Source organism: Notechis scutatus, chromosome 2, assembly GCF_049901735.1.
Source record: "Notechis scutatus isolate UNSWTSFEM ecotype Mainland chromosome 2, rNotScu1.2, whole genome shotgun sequence".
Lineage (NCBI taxonomy): Eukaryota > Metazoa > Chordata > Lepidosauria > Squamata > Elapidae > Notechis > Notechis scutatus.
Genome location: NC_142010.1, coordinates 69,565,897 through 69,588,072, shown reverse-complemented (window position 1 = coordinate 69,588,072; position 22,176 = coordinate 69,565,897). Strand labels below are relative to the sequence as shown.

At 38.4% G+C, this 22,176-nt stretch overlaps 1 protein-coding gene across 7 annotated transcripts; it reads left to right on the top strand.

Annotated features, from left to right (window-relative positions):
• The first annotated feature begins 50 nt into the window (after positions 1 to 50).
• BRD8 (bromodomain containing 8) lies at positions 51 to 20,468 on the top strand. Of its 7 annotated transcripts, none has more exons than XM_026673352.2 (22): positions 51 to 186; positions 676 to 772; positions 2,014 to 2,083; positions 2,531 to 2,580; positions 4,064 to 4,186; positions 4,284 to 4,364; positions 5,156 to 5,220; positions 5,726 to 5,862; positions 6,127 to 6,342; positions 9,760 to 9,904; positions 10,497 to 10,706; positions 11,154 to 11,452; positions 11,885 to 12,349; positions 12,883 to 12,976; positions 13,086 to 13,132; positions 13,895 to 14,100; positions 14,455 to 14,547; positions 15,485 to 15,553; positions 15,775 to 15,952; positions 16,278 to 16,382; positions 16,640 to 16,684; positions 19,454 to 20,468. In XM_026673352.2, the coding sequence occupies exons 1-22, from the start codon at positions 168 to 170 to the stop codon at positions 19,511 to 19,513; spliced, it is 2,874 nt and encodes a 957-aa protein (XP_026529137.1). In that variant the 5' UTR covers positions 51 to 167; the 3' UTR covers positions 19,514 to 20,468. The 7 variants fall into 7 exon arrangements, with proteins under 7 accessions (XP_026529137.1, XP_087811162.1, XP_087811163.1 ...); XM_087955036.1 differs by having other exon boundaries at positions 57 to 186; positions 11,885 to 12,175; XM_087955037.1 differs by lacking the exon at positions 6,127 to 6,342 and having other exon boundaries at positions 57 to 186.
• Positions 20,469 to 22,176: the final 1,708 nt, after the last annotated feature.

Below are 22,176 nucleotides of genomic sequence, written 5' to 3'. Positions count from 1 at the left end.
TAAAAACCGTTTTTTCCGGCCACCATTCCCCCCCCACCCCCGTTCTTCAATCAACCAATAGGAATAGAAAAGAACGGACGGCCTACCGCTCTGAGTCGAGAGGCCCGACCTCACGTTTTGGGACGCGATGTGCGGCGAGCTTCGCAATCGGCTGTTCTTTGGCGAAAATGGCGGCCGGAGCGGGTAGTAAGTAGCGATCTTTTTTCGTGCTAAGGGCAAAAGTATCAGGGATGCCCGTTGCTTTACATATCTGAGAAGCAGCGGGTCATCTGACGCAGCTCTATATAGCCAAGCTTCATCCTGTATATCTTGTCAGTTGCACGCATTTTTTTTTAATATAATTTTTTTATTTTATATTTTTTTGAATATATATTTTTTTATTTTGTATTTAGTTGCACGCATTTTATTGACTGGGGGAGTTTGCCTTTTGCCACCTTTTGCCTTCTAGGAACCATTTGCTTGAGAAAAAGTGCCTTTTAAAAAATGTAGTTTCGCCTTTATTATTATTTTTTATAAATGTGTTGAACGTACCCAATACTGTTTCCTTCTCCGATTGCCAGAGTTTTCCAGATAATTGCATCTGTTCCATCCCGCTCCTAGGTAGATCAGGAATGTGGAATTTGCCTCATACTCATACCTCATCCTACAGCAATAATATGATTTTTTTCCCGTTAGAACACAAGTTGATGAATGTCGGGCCCACAGAACCCTGGTCTATTCGAGAGAAGCTGTGCCTGGCTTCTTCTGTTATGCGTAGTGGAGACCAGAACTGGTGAGAGAAATACTGTTAAATGGGCTGGAACATTTGCTGCCAAGATGTATTTGGTTTAGAATAGCATGTAGGGTATGTTCTTCAATGGTGCAAAATTGGACAGCGATTTGTGAACGTTATTGTTCTAAATACCAAATAAGGACAAAAGCCATCAGTGATCTTAACATTTGAGAGTATAGGTAATCTTTGACTTAAGATCACAATTGAGCCCAAAATTTATGTTAAGTAAGGCAGCTGCTAAATTAATTGTGCCCCATTTTGTAACCCTTTTACCGCAGTTGTTAAATCTGGGAATACTCCAGTTATTAAGTGAATCATGCAGTCATTAGGTGAATACTTAATAATCACTTAATCTAGATTCTCCCATTGACTTTGTCCCAAACAGAATGGAAAGATTACAGATGGAGATTGCATTGCCCCAGAACAGTTGATGTGCCTGAATTTTGATCACAAGATCATGGGTTATAAGTGTGAAAAGTGGTCATAGATCATTTTTTTCAGTGCTGTTGTGACTTTGAGTAGTCACTAAACGAATAGCTGTAAATCAGGACTACCTGGAATAAATAATTTCATTCAACTGGCAATGAACAGTGAGATTATTAATTAGTGCAAATAGCCAAATCAACAGATTATGTATTACTTTCCAGCCTCAAAATTTAGTTGAAAAGTGATTAAGCACTTCTGATTACATTCAGAAGCACAGATTGAAGTCATGGTGGGGAAGGAGCATAACCATAGTTTTTGGATTGACTGTTGAAACGCGCTAGAGATTGTACAATTTGACACTCTTATCTTAGTCATAGTGGATTTCTACTTTTGGAATGAGACACAAATCTGAAGAGGAATTAATTAAAATTCATGTAGTTTACATTTGAAAACAATATAGTGTATTTTTATTCAATTTGGACTCATGTAATAGAAAAAAGCAGTAGGAAATGATGGTTACATTTGCAGCCCTTTTTATTCCTAAAGAATCAAATTGCTCATAAGTGTTTTTCTGCTCTAATTATCCAGGTATCAACGCTGAGATAAATCAGTATAGATCAGCGCTGGGTATAATTGACCAATGCCATCTAATGAGTTTCAGATATGAATAGATATTTTGACCCTAGATCTCAATGAATGGAATACAAACCAGTATATTTTATAGTATTTTTTTAGTATTTTCCCCACTCTAGTAAACATTGCATCATCTCTGATATACAGAGAAAGAAAATCTTGATTCCATCTTATTTATGTAGGGTATCTGTCAGCCGAGCTATTAAACCCTTTGCAGAACCAGGCCGTCCACCAGATTGGTTTTCTCAGAAGGTAAGAAACTTAAATGCTACATTTGTGCCTAATAATGGCTTTTTGTTTTACTATTGGGGAATATCTGCTCAAGAGACTTATTGTGAACATCTAGGAAATAAAGGTCACAGATTAAATTGTTTGGAGTTTTGCTCCACAGCACATTCACATTGCAAAAAAAAAAAAAAAGGAGGGGGGCTTGACATTGCATTAATTATCATTAGCACTATTTTAGAGGGTCTCTGGAGATAGCTCTAATGGTGCCAGTGCTTCAGTCAGCATCTCTGCCTGGTTGCTACAAACAGAAAGTTCCATATAGTTTATTAGGAAAGTCCTGTTCCACAACTGTTAGAAAATATCTTTACAATGTGGAAAATGTGTTATATACTACACATTGATGAAATATTATTTTTAGTGTTGTTTATAGTGACTGATTTATAAAAAATGTATATATGTACTTTTTTCTAGCACTGTGCATCGCAATATTCTGAGCTCCTGGAGACAACAGAGACTCCAAAGTGAGTTTAAAGACTGAACCATTTCTTATCAGGGGAAGATTAGAAGTTGAACACAGTATGTCCTTGTTATTTGTTAAAGTAGCCTGACTCCTGGCAGGCTTCCATGGAAGCCTGGAAAATGTTGGCTACAAAGCACTTCTAAATTATTTTTGAAGCTGGTTCATCTCTACTACTAACATGTTATTCAGCCTTTGAACTGAAGAGCATGACAGCACAAGAGTTTACCAAAGCAGTTGAAACTCTGCTATCAGACACTGATTATTCAGGATTACTACAACTATGATAGTTTGGGCACATTCAAATAGAAGACATTGCTGGTATGCAAATCACTTGAATCCCAGCTTCCCATTTACTTTGCAGATTTAGTGGCTAAAAGTAAGAACAGAGTAAATGATCCCAACTCAGGAATGCATTCTGCTTTTTATTTCATTATTGATCTTACTTTTCAGAATATTTTTTTCTCATACTTTTTCCAATAGTTTTCAATAAAAATACAGCAAAATATACTATATTGTGTGATGTTCGTTTAACCAGAATCTAATTAAAATAGATGTGAAGCTCTCATTAAATATATATATATATATATATAAAAGCCAAATATCACTCGGGCATCATCACAAAATCTCCAGAACCGTAAAGCCTATGAACTTGAAATTTGGCACATATGTTCCTCTTGGTTTCTAGGTCACTAAGAAAGGATTTTTCGAAATGAACATCAGAGCATTAGTATTGCCTATGTTATTAACACGCTCTGATGCTAAGGAGTTCTACTGCCCCTTCCCAGAAGAGATTGGACTGTCATTTGTCAGAAATGGTGTAGGGTCTCCCACTTGGGCAGGGGATTGGACTAGATGACCTACAAGGTCCCTTCCAACTCTGATTATCTGTTAAAGATCTGTTAAAATCTGTTCCAAATGCAAAACATAAGCAGAGGAGAGGAGTTTCAGTTTTAGTTTCACAGCACCAAGCAGCTTTAATATAGAACATTTGAGCGAAGACATGCCAGGCTCCTTGCTGTCTCTTGCTCACACAGCAAATACTCTTTCAGTTTCCAAACAGCCCTCAACTCTCTCACACTGACAGGACACTAGCCAGATGAATACAGGTGCTGGTAGGAAGAGGCAGAATTTTTCCCCTTATTTTCCAAACCAAAAACAAAGCCCGACCACATAGTTTCATAGCGAAGCACAGATATCAAGCTAGTTGTATATACAGTATTGCAGGAAAGCTAATTCTGAAGGGATCACAAACTTCCACCCCAATAGGTACTTTACTGAGATTACTTTAGTATATTCTTAAGCTTTACAATAGATTTTGTAATGCATTACAAAAGATCAAAAGCAGTAAGTAATAAGTAATTGGGATGAGGAGGTACAGAAAGGTTGGATGTACGTGAATGCAAGGTGCTTCATCTGCAGGGGTCAGATTTTTGTTACTGGTCCCTAGAGTCTTCTTCCCTCCCCTTCCATTTTTGTGTGTGTAGAAGAAAGCGTGGTGAGAAAGGAGAAGTTGTAGAAACTGTAGAAGATGTTATTGTAAGAAAACTGACAGCAGAAAGAGTGGAAGAGCTTAAGAAGTTGATTAAGGAGACACAGGAAAAGTACAGGTAGGTCTCAGATTTTTTTAGATGTCAATGATACCCTTGTTTTCTGCTAATAATTTAATGAATGGAATTAATTGTACACCCTGTGTTTTCTTTACAGGCAGCTGAAGAGAGATGCAGAACTGATCCAGGCAGGACATATGGATCACAGGCTGGAGGAAATTTACAATGACATTATTGTGTGGGTTATCGTATTTCCTTGTTCTGTCACACTCTTCCCCAACTTTTTCACTCTCAAACTCCATGTCTTGAATCCTTGGGATCAGGCGAACTCTTAAATGAACCTCAGAAATGAGGTTTATTTAAGTATACATAAAAATTGCTGAGATAAGCAATGTATTCATATGCATATCGTTGTATTCATGTCATGCCTTGCCAGCCTACCTGTTCTTTGTAGTAGAATTTTGATGAACTGCTTATAAGTTCTGTTACCTGTACCTGACATCTTTTAAGTTTTGGTTAAAAATTGTTTTCAAGGATGAAAAAAAATGAGTTTCTCACTGTTTTTATCCCATGCTTGTCTTATATACAGGTAGTCCTTGTTAATGACCATTCATTTGGTGCTGAATGAGTGATACTTCTGACTGGTTCTTCTAATTGCAAGTCTCATGGTATCCCCACAGTCATGTGGTCATGATCTAGGTGCTTAGCAATTGTCTCACAATTATGACATTGCAGCATCCGGTCACATTGCCATTTATGACTGTCACGGCCGATTTCTGAAAAGAAAAATCACTGGGAAAGCTGGCAGGAGGTCACAAATGGCATCCATGTGGGATTCACTTAATGACAGCAATCAGAAGTATTCTTACTAAACAGCACTGTCACTTGACGTTGTGCTTTGCTGCCAAGTTGCTTGTGACAGAAATTCTGTTCTCAATTACTGTTGTTAAGTGAGGACTACTGTTGTTAAGTGAGTGGGAAGTATCCTGTTTTGCTTCCATAACTTTGTGTGATCTGCATTTTTTTCAGGAAAAAAAGAATAGAAGAAGAGGAGGCTGAAGTGAAGAGAAAAGCTACTGATGCTGCTTATCAAGGTTAGTTGGAATTTTGGATTTTTAGCTGAACCAAGGTCCTCAGAATTAAACTTCCTTAGACAGACATTAAAAGTTGTAAAATGCAGTTTTAAAAAGTAAGACCTATACAATTATTTGGTCATCCCTATTTCCTCTTCAAATTTCTTGTGGAAAGGCTGAGCATTTCATAGACTTCTCTTTACAATGCTATTTTTAAGACTAGACTTTTGGATTCTAAGGCACAATGGATTGCCATAATGATCCTGTACCAAAAAAATAGCATAGAAGAAATGAAAAGAATACCTGTCCAATATGGTCATAAGCAAGAAATTATCAGAGAACTAGTAATGATCATTTTTCCGGTTCCGTATTTATGAATAGCATGTGGGATGGAATTGAAAGAATTTCAATTCAGGAGGATACCCATTGGGAGTGGAAAAATTGGCCCCATTTTGTGTTGAGAATTCTTCTTCGTTAATCTGAATAGTGTGAACTAGAATGTAATTTTCTGCCTTTGTTTCTCTAGCTCGTCAAGCAATTAAAAATCCATCAAGAAGAATGCCGGGAATGATGGTCCGTTCTCCAGCAGGGTCAACATCACCAGGAGCAGAGTATGCTCTGGGAGATTTGTCTCAACCCAGTGTGGAAGAGACAAGTCCAGGGGTAAGATCTGGCAGGAACACGAAGCCATTAGGCTGTACAGAGCTTTCCGCAGCTCTCACAGACTTCCTGCTTTACAGGCACATTTTGGTGACAGTCCTAATACAGGGAAAAGCAGGTGGAGATACATGAATTACAAGGGAAGCTAGTGTGATGGAGGAACTGCTTGGGATAGGCTGTATCATTGGCCCTGTTGGGAGGAGTCACAGGGACATGTCAAGATGGTAAGGATGTGGCTTTGAACAGTGTGGTTTTTCTCTTCCTCAGGTAACTCCAGGGACATTGCCCAGCACCCCAGTTGCCTCCTTCATTGGGATCCCTGACACCCCTATGGGCTCCACCTCCCTGGATGCCCCCTTGACCCCAGTCACAGATGATTCAACCCAGAAAAAGATGCTAGGACAGAAAGCGACTCCGCCTCCTTCTCCTCTGCTTTCAGAGCTGCTGAAGAAAGGCAGCCTCCTGCCCACAAGCCCCAGGCTGGTATGGAGTCCCCTCCTTACATGTTTAAAAATCTGGGGGAATCTCTGTGACTGACTTTCACCAGAAAGGGCACAAAGCTTTTCCAATGGAATATTTCGGATAGATTTTAGGAGTGAAAGTGATGCACGGCATCAACATAGTACTTTTTCCATGGTGCATTGAAGCATGCTTAACAACCCTGGCAAAAAGGTGGCAAAATTAGGTGTAACCGTGTGATGCCTCACTTTAGCAAAGCTTAACAATAAAAATTCTGATCCCATGTATTCCTCAACCTACTGTACTTTGGCACATGTGGACAGTAAATTGGAGAAAACTCTTAATCTGATCATCAGCCTTCTATAGTCTGGCATGATCAGGGCATATTCGCATCAGAATTCACAGACAATATCGGCTTTAGTTGTAGTTAGTTATAAATTCCAATTCCAAAATATCAGATTTGGGGAATACTCTTGTTCCTACTTTTTTTTCTTTTAGTAAGGTTAGTATTTATGAATAATGGTTATGCTTCAGTCATTACTTGAGTAATGTTTCTGGGTCAGTTATTTTTAGTTATAGTCTTTCAGTTATGATTATAATGGGGCCCAAAATTTCAGTTGTAAGTTGCGGCACCAGGTGACTGGACTTGATTTTATGACCATTTTTTTAACAGTTGTGAAGTGAGTCACTATGGTTGTGAAGTAAGTGATGATTGTTAAGTGAATCCATTCTTTTAAAAAACTGACAAAACCCTCCAGAACCTGGCCAAGAGCATCACAAATTGTGGTCACGTAACCATGGGATGCTGCAACCCGTCATGGATGTAAGCCAGTTGCCAAGTGCCAGAAATGTGATCACATGACCACGGAGTGTGTGGCAGTCAATTTTGAGGATGGATCATAAGTACTTTTGTTTTAAGTTCAAATGGTCATTAGGCAGCCAGTCCTACGTTGAGGACTACCAGTGCAGATAGTTCTCTTGACGTAGGACAGCAATTGTGCCTGAAATGTCCATCACTAAGCGATGAAATTATATAACATGACCATATCACTTAGCAACAGTTATCCCTGCTATACTTATTGCCATTGTTAACCAAATTCCACAGTTGTTAGGAGAGGCAAATTCCTGCTGACTTCCCACAAGCAAGTTAGAGGGGAAGCCAGCAGGAAGTTAAGTCCCAGGCAGCTCACAAGCAGGCTGGCAGGCAGGTAAGTGGCTACTGTTGTGGGGAGGGTACAGTGTGGTCCATGGAGGGCGGGGTGTTTCATGATTCAGGGAGAATGGTGGGGTGTGCAAGTAGTGTGGGAAGTGTGTTGATGCTCAGGGAATGTACGTGGGGATGATGAGTGGCCAGCATGGCACAAACATGCGTATGGAAGACTTATCCCAGTGACTTTCCCTGCTGGCTTCCTCATTCACTTTCGGGGGAAACCAGGAAGAAAGGTTGCCAATGACAATTACATGATCATGGGGTACTGCAACCATTCGTAAGTGCAAACCAGTTGCCAAGCGCCTACATAGCAATCACTTGACTGCATAGGTCCTGGGATGATTGGAACTGGTCACAACCATTCGTTCAGCACCATTATAACTTCAAATAGTTGCTGAATGAATGTTCATGACTTCCTGTATGTTATAAAGGTATTCAATCTAGGTAGAATAAACATATCTTAAATGAATTCTGCAAATATTAAAACTATGAAAGAGATGACAGGACTAACCAAAATGCATAGAGTGAAAGAAAATTTCGCTGTGCTATGTGTGACTTGAAAACCCATGACCCAGTAGGCCATGGTTTCAGGGATATTTCTTCATCAGATTCCTCAGTGCCTTGAACAACGGCAGAGCTTCTAATGTACTGCCTTCACTGAAAAAGTTCTTAAAAATTCAGGGAGATATTCAGAAATGAAAATAGGCCACACTGAACTGTATATAGCACAATCAAGAATCAGGAGTTTGACCACAGTTGACGATGAAATATTTTATAACACAATACACACTCATAACATTTTTATAGTTTGTATTATGTCATAAAATATTTTATGAAATTTGCCAGATTCAATCCCATGGGAGTCCTGAATTACGGATTTTGGGCACATTCTGTAATTTAGTTCATTTGAGATATCGCGGTTGAAAAATTGTTGCCCTACGATGCAACATTTTATAGTTATATGTTACATACAGAATTTTACTAGTTTATAGATTCCATAAAGTGATGTCTCTTGAACTATTATAGGGCAAATGTGAAGTGTACTAATTACTTGAAACCTTACTTCATTTTTACAGCTTAAAGTTTGCATTAGATTGGATGGCTTAATATACATAGAACACATCCTTAAATGTGGAAACATTCATGGAGCTCAAAAAACCTGTATTTTCTCTTGTTTTTATGAAACTGAATCACAAATCCATGGGATGGACAGTTAGACATACATACATACATACATACATACATACAGGCAGTCATAGCATAGCTGTAACAGCAACTTCTATTAAGGTGGGAGATTATGCAAGAAAAAGACGTATAATGAGCCATGTTAGGGAAGTTCCACTGGGTGAGGGTGTTGATCCTTTGTATTGATGCACTGTACTTTTACAAAGGTAATATATATCTAGTGTTTGTTTACACCATGGTTAATTCATCCCTTTGTGTGTGTGTGTGTTTTGACTAAACTTGTTCTTTGTTGTCATCCTAAAAATATTGCAAAGGTTCTCCCTCTGGTTTCCAAAAAAGATGTTCTCAGTTTTCTTCCCTTTTGTTGCCTGGTATTTTATCAAAAATTTGAATTCAATGTAAGTCTATTTAGAGCCTATTTTCATGACACATTTTTCTAGTTTATTGGTAAGCAAGGAATGCATCCTCCAGTGTATTCTGGTTCCTATCCTCCCAGTTAAAGCAGTTACTAAATAGCCATTGCTGGTTATCATTCAGATACAGGATTCTATCAGAAATGTAGTAACTAACAAATCATGGCTGTATTGTTTTGTTAGCTGATTACAGAAAGAACTTTTGAATGGCATAATCTGGTATGCTAGGTAGGGGCAGGAGCCACTCTAGTATTCTACATTAAATGTTCAATTTAGGTTAGAAGGCCAGGCAAATGGAGACTTAGTGCAGTCTCTCTGAATTTAACACCAGAATTTAAGATTCCTTTGTTCTGATGTTCACTCTAAAGAACTATTTAAATCCAATCCAACATAGAAACATTGTTTAGATAGGGATAGATATTGCATTTTTTAATTTCCCCTCTTTCTCCTTGGTGAACTTTGCAACACTGCAACAAAATCATTTACATTTCTTTATTCCTATAAAGGCAAGAAAGCTTCAGTCTTAGAAAGGTTTGTTGTGGTGCAACCTATTGCTTCTGGGCGAGACTTTGTTACTTACAGAAAGTTAAATCTTCTTTGTGTTGCTCTTTAGAATATGATGTGTTTTGACAGGTGGCAGAGGGTGAGCTGTCTGTTGTTGCTGGTCATCCGAGTAGCTCTGGTCTCCTCCTGGAAGTGGGAGGGGTTCTTCCAGTATTACATGGTGGGGAAATGCAGTCAGCTTCTACCACTGTTCCTGCGACCCCTGCTGCTTCAGGTAAGACACGTGGTTTCACAGTTTTTTCCACCGTTTAAAACCTGTGAATGTAACACTGCAAAGGTTAGGTTCTTGGAAGACATGATAATTGTATGAAGTGTAGTATTTTTAATCAAGGCTTTATGAATGTTACGTAATATTTGATCCTTCTGCTGTTACTTGCTCTGTAGATTTGAATATTTTCAGCATGATGTAGAATTTGCTTTCCCAAGTATCAGAAAGAGAGAAGGGGAGAGAGAGAGTGTGTGTAAAATCTGCATACCTTTATAAATTAAATACTTTTTTTAAATAATTTGATGTACAAAAATGAAGTAGAGCCCTTTGGTGCAAAACATGGATTGCATTTTTCCAGTGATATATAAATTGTATTAACGCCTACTTGAAAGCATGCTATGTCCTTGTTTGCGTATGTTTTGGGATTCTAATAGGTGACTTCCAGCAAAGCTGCCTGTAGCCATTTCGTAAAAGGTGTTGTATGTTACTGTTGTGGCATGAACTATTGTGGGATAAGTACAGGAATTGCTTGCTTTGTAGTCTTCTATAGCTGTTGCTTGTGGCCTAATGTGCCTTTCCTGTCTTCCTACTTCGTTAGGTGCTCCTACTCTTTCCCGCCTTTTAGAAGCTGGTCCGGCACAATTCACCACATCGCTTGCTTCCTTTTCTGCTGTTGCCAGTGAACCTCCAGCCAAACTCCTGCCTCCCCCTATAGAGTCCGTGTCTCAGGCCACCATAGTCATGGTGCCCACGCTACAAGCGCCACCTGCTGTGCCATCTGCTGCAACTCCAGAAAGTGTAGCGACAGGTGCGTCCTTGCACTCATATGCCACTCAGTACCTAACAGAAGACTGTTTCCCTTGATTTAGAGGAAGGGCTATATGAATGTGGGCTGTGGGCATCTAAATTTAATAGCAGAGTGATAGATGGCTGGACTTCCAACAGCATCATGCTAATTATAGAACCAATGATTGTCTCAAGGCTGTTAAGAAAAAGTTCTCGTGAGTTTCTGTCAGAGCAGGTGAAAAAAAGGGTTTTGGTAAAAGTGTACTGCAGTGGGACTAGAACTAGGCTTTGATGCTAAGAAATAGCTCTTTTGATTTCAGAACTTGGTGGGGGAGGGGAGAGAAAGTGGTACCAGCCGGCATGTGCCTTTGTGCAGGGCTGTAGAATGCTTTTTTGATGCCTTGATCTGACCCACAATGCTGGTTGCTGCAGCTGCCAGGCTTTCACTTGACTTGTCACTCTTGTCCAGTGAATCAGCCCAACACCTGTGTTTCCATGGAGGCAGTACCTGATCCTCACACTGTGACAGTATCAATGGATAGCAGTGAAATTTCCATGATCATTGATTCCATCAAGAAAGACTGCCTAGGCTCTGGGGCACCTGGTGCTGTAGGGACTTCCAAAGACCACATGGATAGCAAAGAAGACCTGGATCTGGCTGAGAAGATGGATATTGCAGTTTCCTACACAGGGGAAGAGCCTTCCTACACTGGGGAAGAACTTGATTTTGAAACTGTTGGGGACATCATAGCTATCATTGAGGACAAGGTAATTATCCAGAGGCCTGAGCTTTTAGTCATAGTTTCTAACAAGAGTCAAAATTTCTTTCATCAAAAAGGCATTTGCCTGGTTTACTTTCCCTCCTTGTTTTAACTATCTCAATAGATAGTTTCAGCTCAAAATATATTAGTTTCTTTGGTGAAGAATAGAGGCCCACAGATTTAGTAATTACAGCTAAAAATGGAAATAATTTCCTTTAAAAAGAAGCTGTGATAAACTTTCACAATCCAAAAGCCACTGGTGTACATAGTTATCCATCTATAATAGTATGCCTGATTTATAGGAAAGCGACAAAAATGTTTCCATCCATACTATCACTGAATTCTGGCATGTAGAACAGTTGGAATATCACCCCTGTATTCCCGGTTATCTCACTATTGTACGAATGATCTATTTCTGCTTATGTTCTTGTTTGGAAAGGTGGATGATCATCCTGAAGTCTTGGATGTAGCAGCGGTAGAAGCTGCCTTGTCTTTCTGTGAAGAAATTGAGGATCCTCAGTCTCTGACTAGTCCTTGGGAGCACCCCCTCCAGCGGGAGCATCCAATCCAACAGGAGCACGAGAAGCAGAGCCAGATGCCCCAAATGACAGTAACAATAAAGCAAGAAAGACCAGACTCTGAGGAATTGGAAGCAAAAGGGATCCGAGATCTGATGAGCCTTGGAGATTTGGGAGCAGATATAAAAACTGAGCCTGCTGAACAAGGGCAGGTACGTTTGGGCTCCGAAGAAGCTGCTGTACTAGCAGCTAGAACAAGTGAAGCTTCTGAATTGAGGGGCCATATATCTGAAGATGAAGAGACAACAGTGGTTGGTTTGACAGGCTCTGATATGGATGTAGAATCAACAAAAGATGACATGGATCGTGGCAGTGTGAAAGCAGAGGTAAATCGATGAAAGAAGCTATGGGTAATTTTATAATTTGTAAGTAAGAAATGGAAAGCGTAGCTCATGTATTGGGTTTGGTTCCATTTAAGATCTTGGCTAAATTTGGCACTGTGTTGTTCTGGTGCCAAGACATTAACATTCAGTCTTGAATGTTAAACCCAATATATATACAACATTTGTGATCATTTATTATTTTACATAATGTATTATTGTTTGTTAACCAGAAGTATCTAGGAACAATGTCCCAGGTTCAGTATTTTTAAAATTGTACTGAGCTGTCTTCTCTTGTTGAGAAACGTGGTCCATCCCTGTCCAGTCTAGAAATGTCCCTTGCTGCTTCTCAATATCATATACTACCATTCTTCCCGTTGTGAGATTACACCCCACCCAGAGCTCTGGTCATTGGTTAGGTCTTCAAGGAGCCCCCTGTGTGCATGTGCATACATGCGGCTGTCCAGTTGGGGTTTGGGTACTTCAGCCTCCCTGCCTGCTTTGGTTCTCCTACACAACAAAAATACTTTTCTTTCTAGCTTCCCCCTGATGAGGAGACTTCCTCTCCACATGCTCCAAGTGCAAGCGAGGATTCCTCACAGGCAGATGTCCACCACAAATACGAGCTGTCAGGTAAACGGCACTGGATAGTCTGGGAAGCAGGAAGGGCAACCTACGTGGATCTGATGGAGAATGTCCTTTAAAATTATTAGCATTTCACCTGTTACTGTTTTCTTCTCAGAATCAATGAAAAATGAAGCTCAAGCTCTTTTCGAAAACCAGCTGAAGGTATTTTATTTACTCTTTGCATATGTGCCCGATGAAAGCAGCCATTCTTTGTTTTGCAGCTGATCTATAGGCAAAGAAAGGCAGACCTACTGCAGAATCCCATCCCAATGCATCCTGATGCCCAGAAATCAGATGTGATCAATTAACTTTTCTGGAAGCAAATGGGAAAGGGTGGATGGGGGAGTTCAGTGGTGGGTGGGGGTTCACTTACAGCTGTGCTAATGTTCGGAGTTTATTTTTGTGCTGGCTTTTTTTTTTATCCAAGTTCTCCCTGAGTAATTATTTGTATTAGATGCAGCATAATTACAAGTAAAAACAAAAAGGCAGCAGTCTGTCTATAATAATGTAAACATGAAAAATAACATAACAAAAACCAAGGAGAAACAAAACCTCAGTAGCTGCAAACGGGTTGTGGGAAAAGTACTGTTTACTATTAATCTAAAGAAATGGCTGAATTTTGCTTAACGGTGATGCCACTGCTGAGAAGGTCCTGGTTTTAAAAAGGCCCTCGGTCCATATTCAGATGTGTGAGACAGAGCTTCATCTGAACATCTAATCAGGAAGTACAGATTAGATGGGGAAGCTATTGGCACGGGCCTCTCCCTGAGCATGTTCTGCCATACCCGAGGGTGTTTCTGCATGTAGCTTTTGCTTTCCCTGCAACCATCATCATTGGAGGCTGGTGCAAGTGCTATTGTTGGCAGCTGCGTCTTGGCTGGGCTGACTTGCTAGACTTTTAATCCTGTATTTCGGGATGCTCAGGGTGAAGAGGATGAGGAGGATGGTGCCAGCGAGGCTGCCAGTTTGGAGGAGCCCAAAGAGGAAGATCAGGGTGAGGGATATCTCTCAGAAATGGACAATGAGCCCCCTGTGAGTGAGAGTGATGATGGCTTCAGTATCCATAATGCACCTTTGCAGTCTCACACGCTGGCTGATTCCATCCCCAGCAGCCCTGCCTCCTCACAGTTGTGAGTATTGGTCGATTTCCAGCTACTCAGTAGATACTCCAGAGCAAACTCCAGCTGGTTGAAGGCTAGATATAGCTTTGTCCCTTTGTACCATAGTCTGTAGTGTGTATTGCAACCTGTCTAATTTAGAACATTGTCTAATGAGTTGTTGATTTCTGATGGAGCCTCATGGTTAGACTCCATCTTAGAGGAGAGCAGCCATCCTTTTTTGGCAGGAAAATGTAAAAGAGATGGGGATCCCCATGGAGGGTCAGAGTTCATTACGAGATCCTTCTTTTATACGCTTTACTTCAGGAAGTAAAGTACTTGTACTGTATCCTTTCCTGAAGAATGGCTTTTCCTGTCTTGCTCTAGCTCTGTTTGCAGTGAGGATCAGGAGGCCATTCAGGCACAAAAAATCTGGAAGAAGGCTATTATGCTGGTTTGGAGAGCAGCTGCTAATCACAGGTAAATCAGCAACCTTGGGACTTGCCTCGGTTCTCCTGGAAAATAGAAATAGGAATTTGTGTGTCACAACAAGCATCATCTTGAAAGAAAGCTTACATTGTGCAGGATGATGGGGTGGAAAGAACCTCTTAATTGCATGCTTGCCATTTGCAACTGTTATCAAATATTTTATATATAGGAAGATAATTTATTTTATTATTGAAAAAATAATTTGCAATTGTTATCAAATGTTTTATGTAGAGAGAATTTAAGTTTATTTCTGTATTTAAAAATTTTTTTAAAAAAACTTTACAGTCTACACTTACCCATAGGAGCCTTTTTAGCACATAGTCTGGTAGCCTCTGAAGTCCATTTTTTACTTTAACAACTGCTTTACTAAAAAGTCCTTATCAGGCACATAGAGCTGCGTTAGAAAATGCGTGAAATGAATTAATTTTGGCAGAAGCTTTCAAAGCAGTGCATATTTGGTGATCAGAGGTTAGCACCTTTTTTCTTGGAGCTGCATTTACTTGCTTTTTGCATGCTTGCTACTATATATTACAGCTTTGCCGGACTGTATTGTATCACCTGGTGCAAATACGCACTTTGTTTTTTCTGGAATTCACGTCACAGACTTTCAGGCTGCAATTTTTCTTCCTGTTATACTATATTGAGCAAATAAATGGGTAGTTAGAAAAGGTATCCGAGCTTCTTCAAGTGGCCATGAAAGCCAGCTGGGTGACCTTGGGCCAGTCACACACTCTACCCAGCTCACTTCACTGGGTTGCTTTTGTGGGGAAAATAGGAGGAAGGTGTGCTGGTTATATTTGCCTTCTTGAGTTATTTGTAAAGATAATAAAGGTGAAATACAAAGTGGGAATTACATTTATTGCCTTAGGATTAATATGTCTATTTTAGGACTAATATTTCTTAGGACTAATATGTCTTCTTTGAACAGGTATGCCAATGTCTTCTTACAGCCCGTGACTGATGATATTGCTCCAGGCTACCATAGTATTGTACAGAGGTTAGTATTTGCTTTATATTGATATTGAGTCACCTATCAGCTCTTGTCCTTAGTCTGCTACTGCTTTTATATTCTGGCCTGGGGCCCACTCAGTCTAATAAAATAGCAGAGAAAAACACGAGAGCACAATTAATTTTATAAGCGATACTCTGATGCTTGGAGCCTACTCATAATGTCCTTTATGTTTAATGCATTTAATTTTAAGCTTGATTCTTTTGCAGGCCAATGGATTTGTCAACAATTAAGAAAAATATTGAGAATGGATTGATCAGAACCACAGCAGAGTTCCAACGAGATATTATGCTGATGTTCCAGAATGCTGTCATGTACAATAGCTCTGATCATGATGTTTATCACATGGCTGTGGAAATGCAGCGAGATGTCTTAGAGCAGATTCAGGTAAAGGCACAATGTTAATGTCTTCGTTGAACAACGTTCTGATTTGACATGGAAGATATTAATGTTTTTAGGAGAGTGGCCTGCTTCTTCTGGTAGTGTTAATATCTCCCTGGCATAGAATAGAAAGGAATAGGTTCACTTGACAAGACCGATGCCTGACTATTTCAAAGCAAGCAAGAAGAATATAGGGTTAAAAACAAGCGAATTGTTTCCAATGTTATGATGATAAGATGCTGTTCTTTACCATCTTGGTAGGATGCTAAGAATGAAACTTTCTATTCATTCTGAATCCTAATGCATACTGTGCAATGGTCTTTGTTTTTAGCAATTTCTAGCCACTCAGTTGATCATGCAGACGAATGAGTCTGGGATCAGTGCAAAAAGTCTCCGTGGACGGGATTCTACTCGGAAACAAGATGCTTCGGAGAAGGTAGGACCAATAAGAACTGATTCATATTGACTTTTCATATTATCACAGGCATGGGAGGATTTAAAGCAGCTTTTGAAACCACAAAAATCCTGGTGTTTTGATATTTAAAATTGTTAAGATGTTCCTGCCTAATAGTATGGTATGAATTGGGAGATTCCTGGCTCTGAATGTAAAATATATCATTACAATTAGGAGCTTAGGTATTTTGTATTCATTCTTGTCAGATCCATTTACCTCTTTTGTTTGTTTTTTAATAGGACAATGGCCCTATGGGCTCCCCAGCATTCCTTCTTTCTCTCTTTGTAAGTACTTAACAATTACAATAAAATTGGGAACATTGAATACATGATAGAGACCTTCCTAAAATCATAGGAAGATTCTAGATCTTTTGTTAACTGAAATCTAAGAAACATTCAGTTCTGCTTTAAAATATTTTAATTGTATAATAGTGATAGAGGCTTTTGTCAGTTTCGGGTGGAAGACCCTGCTGTGCCTTACATTTATAGCTTTGTACTATATACGGTAGTTCATAAGCTTGTCTTCAGCATTTTGAAAAGGCAAAGTGGGTTGTTGAAAATAAATAAAATGAACATCACTTTACATTGTTCTTCTTTACTTGCCTGCAGTAAAGATATAATAGTACAATAAACCTGCAATAAAACATTTAGCAAAGATCAGTACAAATATTTAAATATAGAATCATTCCAGTCTTATTCATCCTCCTTGAACATAAATAATTTGACTAGAATCTGATTAAAGAAATATTGTTAAAGGTTGGATGGAGCTGATTTTCTCTGGACAGGGAATTCCAGAGATAGCCAATTATATCTTTCAGAAAGTTCTAAAGAATTGAGGATAAGTGTAGTGTTAGTTGAATAAGTAGCAGGAGGATTTCTGTTCAAACCCTAGTTAATGCTTTGGATAATTTTAAACCATTACATTTTAACTTAACTACTCTGTAGGGCTGCTGTTAAAAAGAGAATGGCAGAAAAAAGTAGCCCTGATCTTTTTGAACAGTTGACAAATTAAATATAAAACAGAGAACTCATTAATTCAATTCTTAGCAAGAAAATACTAGAATCATATGATGCAATAATATTTTTTTAAATGTTATAAAATGTGACTATAATGGTTCATTTGAAAATGAAGGTAATTTATATAAATAAATGTTTTATTTTAAAAAATCACGGAAAGTAGAATCCTAGTTGTGGTCCAAAAATCAAAATTGTTAAAAGATCCAAGGCTTTATGTTGTAGTTTGTCATCGTGTTCAGTTTCAGTTTCTCCGCCTAATAATTGTTCCTACAAAGCAATTGTAAGTGCTGTCTGTTTGAGCTTTCCCATTAGAACATTGTTTCTTGTGAAACTTGTGTATATTTTTCTTGGATTCGTTGTTCCAATATACATTGCATATTGTTGTAAGGTTTTGCTAACCTTGCTTTATGGATTGTACCTTGCTATATCCACTCTGGAAAAAAGAAATGTATGTAGATGATATACATGTACCTGTTTTGCTGAATGATCTTTACATTGCATGTCGTGGTTTTCTAACTATATTTGCCTAGCTGAATAATTGAGAACTAATTTTTACATATTGACTCATCTTTCAATTATAATTAGGTGGAACTATATTTCTTTTTTTTAACGTTCCAGAACTTCAGAATATAGTGTTATTGGAAAAACTTTAAATAAGTTATATAAAAATGCAGTGTGACGTAACCATAACAAAGTCTAAACGCAATAACAGAACCCAATAGATTTTCATGGCCACAGTTGGACTATATCATTGATATTTGAAGTCATTCTGAGATCATGTATAATTTTTACAGTCATTTATATTTAATTTTTTATATGCAAAAGAAAATACCATACACATTTATTGGTTGTGTAGGAGAATATATTGAATAGATTTAGTCCTCACATATTTTAAAGATGAAAAACCTGTAAATATTCTTTAATTTGCTTCCCTTTACAGAGAAGAATTTTATTCCTCTCCACCCATGCTTGTTTCATTAAGGGTTTTTGCTTTCAGAGTTGTCCCATCATTGCAGTTCTTCAACCACACAGTAGCTTGGTTTAGATACTTTCCTAAGCCTACATTTTTTTTAATTAACCACCATGCTTTGGATTTTCAAAACATGCTACACTGAAACCAAACTAAAATCCACTATGTTTAATATAATGGACTTAAACATGGATTCTGACTGAATTAAGAAAAAAACTCCCTAACAATAAAAGTAATTTGACAATCATACAGTTAGCGAAAGAAATGGTGGGCTAATCATTGCTGGATGTGTTCCAGCAAACCTTGACTTTCTGTTATACTTTAATTTGAATTTTGCGCCAAATAAGACATTGGTTTCACTACCTCCTTTCAATTCTAAGAGTCTGACTCATGAGAACCAAATTTCTGAGACGGTATAGTACATATAACTATCACAAAACTAAAATACAGTGGTTGGTTTGTTCCTTTCATGGGTAATCAGGGCAATCATTGTCTCTCAATACGCCAAAAATACATTTTGACAGGTTCAACCTCCAGCCAAAAGAATAGGGTTGAGGATCATTTCTAATACTTATTTATTAAGACAGAGAAACATGAGGACAGGCAGCCAGATGGAGAGGGCAGCAAATGGAAGTAAGCTATCTGATTGCCCTACATTCATGGAGAGCCGCTATGAGGAGATGCTAGGGAAAATAGTGCCAGGGTATTGCATCTGGAAGAGATCTTCTGTAAAGAGCAGCAGTTGATCAGGTATGTTAGACAATATCCCTTCTGTCCACTTGCAGAAATGAGCACACGTTGTTCAAATGTAAGAAAAATAACAAGTATAATTTCCAAGCATCCCCAAGCAACTCACAACAGATACTTCCCTCACTTGCTCCTGACACAGAAATCCCAAAATTCCATTCCAGAAAAGAATCCTCTGTGTTATAGGAAGGAAAGTAGCATTGTCAGACTAGGTGCTGAGCCTTTCCTGCTAACACAGATAGCAGCCAAGCCTCTCTGTCCTTTGCACAAGTCCTTCTAGTAACGACAGTGTTTTCCCTTTTCCTTTGCATTTTGAATAGGATGGGGGAACTAGAGGACGTCGTTGTGCCATTGAAGCAGACATGAAGATGAAGAAATGACGGAAAAGCAGGAAACACCCCAGGCTTTGGCATCTGAATAAGAATTCTCCTGATTCCGAATGAATCACGGCTCTGGATGGCCATGTGTATTAGTGTGTGTTGTCCTGGAATGCGTAATTGGGGAAATCCCAGGCCCAGGAGAACAGTCCTCTGCCTGTTCTAAGGCAGTTGTAATCAGGTCCTGTGAGTGTTCTGATTAGCTAGCAACTGGTGGCTAGTATGTATTGTAATGTGATGTGTACAGATTTTTTGTATGTATTTGTGGATTGTAAATGTGTATAATAAATTGTAGAGAATCAAGTATAGCATGGTATGCTGGCTACTTTCATTCTTGTATTTTTCTACTTTCAGGCCAGAAGATCTTCTTTAACATTCATTTTCCTATTATTTTGGCTTCTAAACTTAATCTTGTTTTACTTGTAGCAGCAGTTCATAATGATGCCTCATGATAGACAAGTAATAGCACAAATCAGTCACATTTCATATTGAAGAAAAAAGATGTGATTGCAGGCAACTTGGCTTCTGTCATAAAAACTTGTTAAATTGCTTAAAATATGCCCAGAGCCAGTTTGGTCTAGTGGTTAAGGCACTGACTAGGCTAAAAAGCAAGAAATCAAATCCTGCCTTAGCCATGAAAGCCAGTTGGGCCAATCATCCCTTTTCAGTCCAACCCACCTCAGAGGATTGGTGCAGTGGGGAAAATAGAAAGAGGAAGATGTGTTGGATATGTTTTCCACCTTGAGTTATTTGTGAAAATAATAAAGGCTGGATATAAATAAATGAGTAAATGTTTCCCTTCAACAATTGGGTATGACAATATTACAGTCCAAGACACAATAGCATTAAAACTTCAGATGTTCAGTTGAAAATTTACTCAATTGTTAACGCTGTTCAGCAAACTTAGCTATCTGGACAATCACAACATGCAAGAATAAAAATAAAACCCCATGTAATATTGTAGTGTACAATAACTGTTCTTCTTGTCTCAAGGGAGTTAAAGTTTCAGAATATGATGGCATGTTTTAATGCTATTGCATATATTAAAATCACTCAACCCTGTGCGCCTTGAATATCTGTTTTGTGTCTTTGAATCATAAAACAATGACAAGAAAGCTTGGCAGATGTTAGCTCCATAATATGCCACGTTTCTCTTTTGTTGGGTCTGTCCCGCCACTCTCTGTAATTTTTGTTGTAATTGTAAAATGTAAGCCAGACTAGATATGATAAAGATGTACTGAACATAATCTTGCAATCAGTTCTTCCAGTAGCCACACAAACATTTCTGGGATGTTTAGGCAGGACATGGGCTCAAGTGGCAAACTTTTCTAAAAACAGAATGTCAAGAGCATAGTGGCCAAAGGATCATTCTTTTGTTATATGCTTGCTATGTAGCAGGAATATTTTCAATCTGCTTTGTGGAACTGTTGACATTTTTTCTTAAAACAATATCCATGCTAAATAAGATTTAATCATACTATTTGTCCCTATAGCGTATTATGCCTTCTGACTGACAGTAACTTCAGTCTCATCTTTTGCATCTTTTCCAGTTTCGCTTAATTGAATGTTTTTTACCGACTCTTCAAACCACAAATGTCAAGAACTGATGTAAAATGTCACTTTAAATGGTGATGCCCAATTTTTACACATAATAGTTCCACATTCTCATATTAAGTTCTTTTGCTTCAAATGAACAACACAAGGAAGGAGTAAATAGTTCTTTTAATTTCTTATAATAGATATGTTCCTTATGTGGAAATAATTACCTACAAGTACATTGTGCATCTAATTGACTGCTACTGGCAAAAGCTACTGACCACTATATGTTCACTGAGTGAATTGAGTTACATTAATGGCATTATTTTAAGTAATTTCATTGCTTTAAATAATGTAGTATTTGAGTCTATATGACAGAGACACCACAATTAGAACATCATCATTCTCATCACCTGCACACTACATCAAATTGAAAATACACAGTTCAGCTTTGACTCACTGGACTTTCATGTGTCCTTGGATTCTGGGCATGTACCTAACAAAACCAAGTTTCAGGACCAACCATTAAGCGGTTGAAATCTATTGAATTCAATATATATTATATATTGAATTCAATATTCAATATATATTAAGCAATAACTTGTTCAATGCAAATTGATTTTGTGCATCAAGTTGATGTTGATTCTTAGTGACTGTATAAATGTATGATAATCTGTCTCTCTCCTGGTCCTTCAAGTATCAGGATACCCATACTTGCTACAGTGAAGTCTATCTGCCATGCTTCTGCTTCATTATCATCTCTTTCCATCTTTCCCAGGATTATAAATTTTTCAGATATCTACATCTTTATATATAATATATCCAAAATATAGTCATTTGAGCCTGGTCACTTGTGCCTCAGTGAGAATTCTGGATTGATTTGTTCTAGGTATTATCCATTTGTTTTCTTGACCATCCTTGATGTTCTCGAGAGTTTTCTCCAATACTAAGATTCAAACATGCCCATACTATTCCTATCTTTTTCAAAGTCCCAACTTTTTTTTTTTGCTTCCAAAGAGTTTCAGGGAAATACGTTTACTTGCATAATTCTGATATTGTGGCTAAGATACATCAGAGGATCTTTTCTGAGGCCTTCATTGTTGTCCTACCAAATATTAATCTGCAGCGTT